Source organism: Asparagus officinalis, chromosome 10 (genome assembly GCF_001876935.1).
Source record: "Asparagus officinalis chromosome 10, Aspof.V1, whole genome shotgun sequence".
NCBI classification, from domain to species: Eukaryota; Viridiplantae; Streptophyta; class Magnoliopsida; order Asparagales; family Asparagaceae; genus Asparagus; species Asparagus officinalis.
The window spans coordinates 57,473,783-57,483,683 of record NC_033803.1 but is presented as its reverse complement, the minus strand read 5'-3'; the positions used below and the strand labels follow the sequence as shown (position 1 = coordinate 57,483,683).

At 36.5% G+C, this 9,901-nt stretch overlaps 1 protein-coding gene across 3 annotated transcripts; it reads left to right on the top strand.

The window, feature by feature from the left end:
• Positions 1,616-9,371, top strand: LOC109825231 (uncharacterized aarF domain-containing protein kinase 2-like). 3 transcript variants are annotated; one of them, XM_020392020.1, is made up of 6 exons: positions 1,617-1,681; positions 3,360-3,608; positions 4,566-5,895; positions 6,673-6,942; positions 8,289-8,444; positions 8,914-9,371. In XM_020392020.1, exons 2-6 carry the CDS (start codon positions 3,592-3,594, stop codon positions 9,031-9,033), a joined length of 1,893 nt encoding a protein of 630 aa, XP_020247609.1. In that variant the 5' UTR covers positions 1,617-1,681; positions 3,360-3,591; the 3' UTR covers positions 9,034-9,371. The 3 variants fall into 3 exon arrangements, with proteins under 3 accessions (XP_020247611.1, XP_020247609.1, XP_020247610.1); XM_020392021.1 differs by having other exon boundaries at positions 1,679-1,744; XM_020392022.1 differs by lacking the exon at positions 8,289-8,444 and having other exon boundaries at positions 1,616-1,681.

The window sequence follows — 9,901 nt, the reverse complement described above, 5'->3', positions numbered from 1 at the left end:
AGACACCCCAGGGTGTCTCGGCCAATCCGAGACACCCAGGGGTGTCTAGGCACCCTAGGAGCCCCCATTGCCTATAAATAGCCCCCTTGGGCCTCATTTTTGTAGATCGGGATTTTTGGAGAGCTTGGCGAAGCCCTGCTGCAGTGAAGAGTGGTCGAGCGCTTCAACCGAGGAGGAGAGGTCTTCATCAGAGCCTTCATCACCCCTTCCCCCCTTTCCTTAGTATTACCCTTCGCTGGTAATCACTAAGAAGAGCAGATATCTCGTTTTAGCCGAGATAGACGCTTCAGGCTTCTAGATCTCACGCGGATCAACGAAGCTCTGTCCGATTTTTCGGAACAGATCTGAGTGCCAGGTGGTCCACGGATATTGACGTCCCCGTCACAGGCAAAAGACCCACGCAAGCAGAAGACCGATAAACGATCTCTGCGTTTGTTTGAACGAGAGTTGTAACTTTTTTTGTTTTCATTGTGTAAGAGTCTTATAAAAAGGCAATCTTTTTGTTTCATTGTAACGATTGAAGTTGTAATGAATACAGCAATGAATACAACAACTTTCTCCGCAAACACCGCCATAGGAGATTCTATGGACGTATCGATATTGCAGCGGATAGTGGTGAGAGTTTGTAGAGCTTTTCAACAAACTCATGAGGATCGGCATGAAGGTCGTGAGCAGGTGGATCTTGAAGATACTACATATGTGCGTCAACGTAGACGTGATAGATCTTGCACGCACGACGATGAAGCTGGCTCGTCATAACAAGCTGGTTTGTCACAACAAGCTGGTCCGTCACAGCCCCACACACAACCGGAGAGCGAGCATATACAAGCTCAAGACAAAGGGGCCGCCGACGATCTCAACGGGTGCGAAGGCCGAGACAATGGGGGAGGGTGGATTTTTCCTTTGTTAGTTTTTCCATGTAGATTATATATTGTCGTATAGATTTATTGATGCATTTGGATTTATTCTACTTAAGCTACATATTATCGTATGGTTAGACTTAATGCATTTGGAATTATTTTGTGCTGATGTGAATTTTGGTAGAATTTTGGATGTGATGTTGTGATGATGTATTGTGTTGTGATAATGTGTATTTTTTAGATTTGTGTTATAATGTTCTAATTTTATAACTTTTATCAATGTATACAATGTTAGATGATATATTGTAGAGAAAATTTTGGTGAAAATTTTGGTTGTATGCTCAGCTAGAGGGTCATGCATGTTTTGTGCATGTTTTGACTCAGCCCAGCAAACATACGGGACTACTAGTCCCGTATGTTTGCTGGGCAGAGGCAAATTGTCTCTGCAAAATATACGGGACTAGTAATCCCGTATGTTTTCAAGGCACTTTTTTGAAAATCGACCTCTTTTTGGCCAACAGACCCAAAAGAGATCGATTTTGCTAAATATTTAGCAAAGTGGTCTAATTTGCTAAATATTTAGCAAAAGTGGTCTATTTTCAGAATTTTTCCAAGATTTAATGGAAATTTTCACTCATAGCATCTATCCCCAATTAAACCCAAAAAGGAAAAGCTAGATGCTTCAGTGCGGGTATGAGAAAATAAACCCGAACCCTTATCGGGTCCGGATCGCTTAGCGGATCTTTAGGGTAAATAATACGCAGTCCATTTTCCTCTCCTCAGATTCTCACGCACACTTTGTCCACTGAACAATGGAACAGGTATTCTTCTCCTCCCTTCCTTTCTGCTGTGCTCTCACCTTCGCCCTTCTCTATTTTAAATGGGTAATTATTATTATTCTTCATTTTTATTTTTTGCAAATTTTATTGATATTGGTATTGCTTCTGTAATTTTTTTTGGTGATTTCATGTGATTGATTCTTGTTTGAAATCAATTGTTCTTTTGCATTAGCATCATTGATCCTTGTTATGCTTTTTATTTTAATTGTTACTGCGGATTGGATTTATATCAATCCTTTTAGATTTCCGTAAAAGTTTGAATTTTTAATATAAAAATGAAAGTTATGGCTTCTATTGTGGCTTGGGGGAGTGATTTGCCATAGCGAGCGATCTTTTTGGCTGTTTTGCTTGTGAAGAATCTAATCGAGATTAGCAACGACGATGTTTCTTTTAATTGATCTGAAATATTATGAAGCAAGAAATACGATGAAATGAACTGGCAACGATGTGAAGCTAAACTTACTATTACTGTCAATAGGACCCAGTAGACTTATAACCATGATAGCCCAACCGTTTGGACCCAAGCTTGAGTTTACTTGAGATGATTTCAGATGAGTTGTGATCAAGGGACCATTCTCACTAGATTCTAAGGGTCGCAGTTTGTTCTGTATATTGTTGCTCTTCATGTTATCCATTAACATTTTTTTATAGGTTTCCCCCTAGAAACCACCTTTGAAATGGGGTCATTCTATGCAAACCACCTTTGATTGTCAATATATACGTAAACCACCTTTAAACGGGGTTTTTCCGCAATCAACCATCTGGACTCACTTTTAAGTCAAGTTGTTTTTTTTTTCCGGTTTTACTATAATAATTAGTGGTTAAATACCAAGTGTATTAGTAGATGTTCCTTAATTGAGGTTAGGTGGGGTCCTTTACCCAAAAAAATTAACCGAAAAGGGGGCCTAGGTGGTTGATTGCAACTAAAACCCTTCAAAAGTGGTTTATCTATAAATTTACAATCGAAGGTGGTTTTTATAGAACGACCCTATTTTAAAAGTGGCTTCTTGGAGGGAAATACTTCTTTATATTATAGATAAATAGTTGCAGTTTGAAATCAACAAGCACACACCAGAACGCATTGTTCCCCATCCCCTATGCTTAATTCGCATGCCACATTTAAGATGTACGGATTTGGTGGTCCATTGTCCTTTCTAAATGAAACACACTTCTTTCCTCAATAAAATTTTTGGTCACTAATTCAAGTGCCAAAAATGACATAGTTCCCCGTATCAGGATGGGGTGGGAAGGCCCTGTTATTTCACAAGAAAAGGATGATGCTGAAAAGAAATGGCATCAATATGGACACATTGTTAGTGGTGAAACTACACTCACTGGCACATGCACAGGACCTTCTGTTGATAGAGTTCTCTTCTCATGACCGTTAAAGTTAGATGATAAATATATATTCGTTTCCTCAAAATACTTTTATACACTGCCAATGAAAAGTACTTTTTGCGAAGAACAAGTACTTTTTAGTTAATATTATTCTGTTCGACTTGTAGCTATGTCATCTTCTTTTACAGTTAAGATATCTGAATCTATCTTAGGATTCAAGGGGTGTCAGTTTATCAAATTAGACACTTCTTATTCTAGTGAAAGTATAATTTTAAATTTACATTTATTACACTATTGATCCTTTAGTTTATTAAATTTGCAGGACTTTGGTGTTTGGAAAGACAAGGAGCTTTGAGTATCCCTCCTAGCAAATAATAGGCGCATATGCTCTTATGTAAAGGAGCTTGCATAGCTCGCAGCAGCGTCAACTTCCAGTAGATGTATGGTTCATATGTTGTTGCTTAAAAAAAGGATACATCGTGTATTGGCAAAGCTTGAGCTTTTGGGGATATGAGATACTAATTTACTGAAGAGGCGACAGTGAAAATGTTGCTATGGTCACTAATCACTGGTATTAGCTATTTCCATGATTAGCAAGCATGTAGTTTTAACTTGATAAGCCTGATGATGTCAGCATCATCCCATGTTTTCCTATTGCTTACTGCCATCAACCAACTTTTACTTTGAACAAATATTGCATCATTGTCCAAATAATCCTTAGATCGCCTTTTTGCCCCTTAAGTACAACTATCATGTGTTGATAGGTTTAATATCTCATTACCAATAGGAAAATTTTGCAACAAGCAAAGATAGAAAGACTGAAGCTGAAACTTCAATCACAAGCGGAATCTGAAACAAAACCAACTCAAGCAACTCTTGAATCGACTAGAAACACTTGAATTCACAAGGTAAATAATAGAAATCATAATTTTACTGGCAGAAAGATGATGAATACCCTATATTTTGTAATATCTTGTCTTCTGTCTTTTGTCTTTTGTGGAACAAAATAATAAAGATTTCTATGCAGCTGAGGTCTTCTAACTCCTACTAGGAACCCTTGTATCCGCAAAGTATGTAATGAAATTAGAATTTTACAAATGAAAAATGATGATGAATGCAATCATTCTGCCACAAACTCATCTTTGTTCGTGTTTTATAGAACAAAATGATGAAGACTCCTATTATATTAAGGACTCTTGGCTCTTAACCCGATGGTAACTAGAAATGAATCTACTACAAGATAGAAAAATAAATGAAACTCTAAGGGACAGCAAAGGCACAACTTTCACCTGAATGCGACCTGGGAACTGTGCAAATTGCTTGAAGGGATTCCTTTGACTAGCCTGGTAACTCACTCAACTGTAAACAAACTAATATTAACCAATTAAAATTCCCAATTTAAATCAATACTAAACCTGCCCAAACTGCCATACATGAAAAAGGTCGTCTCATTAATTTAATCAATTTACTCTTGTTTTGGTGCTGAAGACAGGTTGATTTGAAATGACACTTTTTCTCTAATTTGCAGGGTTTTGGCTTTTGGAAAGATAAGGAAAGTTGGTTATGCTTTAATTTCGAATCATAGACTCAGCTATTCTAGCTTACAGGTCCAGGGAACATTTTATACAAATGGTTTCCCTTTCCCTTGCCGAGCCTTTTCACAAGATAAGGCTTTTAAAAGAGGAAACCTGTTATTTAATACATACAGAGCTAACAAAAACCTATATAGGGATCTTAATATCAATAAATTCTCTGTTTCTTCAAACAATGGTTCAATCACATGTCAAGCCCTGGCGACATGGAAAAGGCTTTCTGTCTTGTCTTCTTATAGAGGACTTTCTTCTTCATTGCTAAGTAGAATGGCATGTGCAATGAGCTTGGCATTTACTAGATTCCATATGGTTCCTACTGTTCTGGCTTTTATTGGTGGAAATTTGGCATGCACCCAGCAAGCATTGGCGGATGGAGAGCGCTTCAAGACAAGGAACAATTTATGCATGCAAGCACAAGACAGAGATACTCATCTTGCTTTGGTTTTTTCAGTCTTGGAGATTTTTGTGTTGTTGGTAAGAGCACTATATCTGGCAATTTTATTCTCTCCAAGCATAGTGATGGCTCCACTTTCAGATACTTTAGGGATTAAGTACAGAAAAACATGGATTAGTCTGATACGCTATACTTTGGAAAAATCTGGTCCAGCTTTTATAAAATGGGGTCAGTGGGCTGCTACAAGACCAGACCTTTTTGCTGATGATCTTTGCAGTGAGCTGGCAAAGCTTCATAGCAAAGCACCGGCACATGGCTTTTCTTATACTAAAAAAGTGATTGAAAAAGCATTTGGCCGCAAGCTTTCTGATATCTTTGAGAATTTTGAAGAAGATCCAGTGGCATCTGGTAGCATCGCTCAAGTACACCGAGCTTCTTTAAGTTTCCGATATCCCGGTCAACAATCAAAGAAAATGGTTGTTGCAGTAAAAGTTAGACATCCTGGTGTTAGCGAATCAATAAGGAGAGATTTCATGATTATTAATACAGTGGCTAAAGTCTCAAGGTTTATACCTGCTCTGAAGTGGCTGCGCTTGGATGAGAGTGTTCAACAGTTTGCAGTTTTCATGATGTCTCAAGTTGATCTTGCAAGAGAAGCTGCTCATTTGAGTAGGTTTATCTACAATTTCCGCCGGTGGAAAGATGTTTCTTTTCCAAGGCCTCTATATCCGCTAGTACATCCTGCTGTTTTAGTGGAGACATATGAACAAGGAGAAAAAATTTCTCATTATGTTGATGAGCTTGAAGGAAATAACCAGGTTAAAAGTGCTCTTGCTCACATTGGGAGTAATGCACTCCTCAAGATGCTGTTGGTATGTATTCTGTGTTGAGTCAATTTATACGCTGATTGAATTTTATGTCACTCTTCCTATTATTACCTGCCAGATTTTTTTTCTTCTATGGGGGCACATAGACAATTAAACATATAAATAAATATATTAGATAATGTTAACTCTTGGAATAGTAATACTTATATACAATAATCACAAAGATATTGACATATTATACTTTTTTCATTATCATATTCATATCAATACTTAATCATTTCATTTTCATCACAAAAACTAATAAAATAATAAGTTCCAACAATAGTTTTTAGCAATTTTTCTCTACGTGGGGGGCACCGCCTAAAAAATAATATGGCGGCACCTAGCAAAATTAAGGATATAATTACTTAAAAATTTTGGCAAGTGAGTGGGGGCACGTGCCCCCACACCATACACCCTAGATCTGCCCTTGTGTGTAATGAACAAATAATACAGGCATATTTTTATGGAATTATTTTCTGTCCAGTTTTTTGGGTCTTCTCTTGCATATCCACTTTATTATAGTCGAAAAAATTGGTAGTGTTTTGCAAGTTTTGTCCTCTTCTGTCCCATTATTCCTGGAGGGGCGTACATATTTCCTTCTATCCTTCGGCAGAATTCTTTTACCTGTATCTTTTAACTCCTTTTATACATACTACTGTGTTTCAGCTGAATGTGATTATAAATTATTACTTTTTCTGGACTATCATGTTTGTTTAGATTATATTTGTTAACATCTTTCGGTATAACTTGTACTTTTTTGTTATGCTCTTTTTTTTTCAGGTAGACAATTTTATCCATGCAGATTTGCACCCTGGCAATATACTTGTTCGAGAATCTCGATGGAGAAGTTCAAATAAGGGGTTACTTAAACCAAAGCCTCATGTTGTTTTCCTTGATGTGGGCATGACTGCTGAACTCTCTAGCAGTGACCGTATAAATCTGCTGGAGTTTTTTAAGGCTGTTTCCCTTCGAGATGGACGTAGAGCTGCACGAAGCACCTTGATGTTATCTAAACAGCAGAACTGTCCAAATCCAAAAGCTTTTGTGGAGGTATCTTCATAACAGTGATTTGATTCATAATTCCAATTACTGGTGCTTCTCTGGCTTGCATCGTTCTAATTTACACATTGTCTATTGATCACGTATAGTTTCTTTGGATCTCCACTTATGTCTCCCTCCATAATTTAATAATTTTAGTATAGCCATGAAAATATGGCGATTTTGTCATTGAAAATTTCCCCACTTAAGGAGATAATGTGTACCTGATATTTGGTTCAACTAGATAAATTCACATATAGCTTTCATCTGAGTCAAAATTATTCAGAAAACAATATGAGTTGAACAATTAAGGAGAGTGAGGTAAAGAAGAGTAGAAGACAAATGAAAAAGGGGAAAGCATGGTTGTGTATTTAAACAGCATTATAAAACAGGTAGACGTGATTATCATTTGAAGTGATTGTCAGTGCATGCTAAAACTAAACTCATTTCACAATTTTCTGAATGTTAATTTTAATCTAGTTAAAGTTGAAAATTTTAAGAAGCTATCTACCACTGTCCCACTATGGTTGTATTTCAATGCGTGTTGTGCCTCTATTGGGAGCACTTGGTTTTCTTATGTTTCTATTTTCATTCCTGATCTTTTCATTTTATGGTACCCTATGTTCATGTAAGTAGTCTCTTTCATTTTCCTGTTTTCCACTAATAACATTGTTATCTCTTCTTCTTTTTCCCCCCTTTGTTGTTGGAGGCCCTCCTTTGTGTTTGCATGTGACTGCCATTATGTTACTCTCCGCTAAAACATAGGATCATTTTATTTGTAATATGATGTAATATGGTATTTCTAGTATGCTGCATATATTCCAAGGGTAATTTCATTGCACTGCATATTTTCATGGAACTTTTTGAAGTACAATGACGACTGTATTTAGCCTGTTGTATCATTTTTATATAAGCATGTAACCTGGCCAGTAGTTTGGAAAGTTGCTGTGAATCTCCATTTCTTGTATTTTCAGTTCTTATTAGGCCATAATATTACCAGGTATCAAATTGTACTGGACCTTACTATGTCACTTATATAGTTATATGTTGACCAATGTTTAGTATTTAAACTGTATTTCTAATTTGCGATTAGTTCGATCAATTCTTGACTAAGACAATGGGATTTCATTGGTTTTTCTGTGAAAGTTAATTTAGGCATACAATACACAACATCCACTCTTCAGTTACAATATTTATGTTTAGTATTTTTTTTCTTTAGTTACAATACTTATATAGTTATATCGTATCTTTAAATGACATGTCACTTTGAGATTATCTAGTATCCACTTCTATGTTTAAGTTTTGTTCAAATATCTTCGTGTGTGCATGGGAGTGAAAAGAGTTCTTTAATGAAACAGGAAGTTGAGAAGATGTTCACCTTTTGGGAGAGTCCTGAATGTGAAAATGTTCATTCAGCTGAGTGCATGCAACAACTGCTCGAGCTAGTTCGATGTCATAAAGTCAATATTAATGGAAATATTTGCACGGTGATGGTAACTACATTGGTTCTGGAGGTATTATCACTTAATTCGCTACATATCTAAGTGTGGCTTCACTTAAAATTTGGCAAATGCATTGATGCATTTTGCAAATTATCTGGCATTGAATGGAGGATCTTGATAACTCAAATCAACTTTTTAGGAGAATCTTTATAACATATTTTCCCTTGGGGAAAGAACGTCTGAGGCATTCCCAGAAATATTTATGTAATATTTTATCACAAACTACAGTAGAACATCAACAATAGTAAACTAATCATGACACAAGCTGTCCGTGTTCAAACAAGATTTCAAAAAAGAAAATGTGAGTATTTTTCATCTGCACAATTGTGACTGTTTGATGAAAATATTAAGATTTTGGTGGGTAGTTTAGCAAATATGCATGATTTAAGGGGTATATATTTTTTAAAAAACTTACATATTTCTAATTAGAATATTTGCTAGATATTGAATGCATTTATTGAAATTAAACATCCTACCACAGGGTTGGCAGCGGAAGCTGGATCCGGATTATGATGTGATGCAAACTCTGCAGGCATTGCTGTTCAAATCTGATTGGGCAGAATCGTTATCATACACCATCAAGGGACTTGCGGCACCTTGAAGAGGGTTTTGTGTTTTTCTGTCAGTTCATACTCTTATTTTACTGGAGATATCAGCAAATAAGTTTTCCCCATCAATTAGTTCATCTTCATTTTAAAATTACTCTATGCACTTGCATACTGTTTTTTGTGTGGTCAAACTTCGTTGCGGCGAATGTGATTAAGTTTCTTGTAATAAAGCGGGTTTTTACATGTAATCTAATTCGTAATTTTTTGGATTTTGTAATCTTTTAGCTGGGCAATTCCGCACCTCTGTGAAAGTACAGTTATAAACTGGCCTGTAGCTGAAACATTGGAGGTGGAACAAAATGGGGGCTCTGCTTTCTACATTAATTATTGTCAAATCCTGTTATGTAACAGATCAGTTTTTTTTTTTTTTGAACTGTAGAGGGTGAGATTTTGACAGAGGCAAGCAAAGTTGTGCCCAAATTGAGTTTCTTTTAGTTTGAAAACTGGAGCTTGAATTGGGCATCAGCTTGACTAGTACCTGCGAGTAGCAAAAGTTACCAGCTTATTTATATAAGGAAAGTGAAGCTTGTTTGAAATTCATGTTATGGTTCGAACATGCTCATCTGCCATTCTACTTAATCAGGCTGCATGCCATTCCCCTCAATACCAAAACGAACAATGACAATGGTTAAATTGTGAAAGCTCCATATACATTACTGAAATAGTTTCATCAAGGCTTCAGATGATCTAAATTTCTAGCTTGTTGGTGCATGTAGCATGACCAATTAGGTCATTAGCTGGTTATTCTAAAACCAAGATTTAAAGAATTGAGTTCAGAGCCAGGCCTGAGTAAGTTACATTCGAGGTCGAAGAGTAGGCAGCATTTGTTTGCTTGTTAATTTCGATTTTCTGAACCTGTTT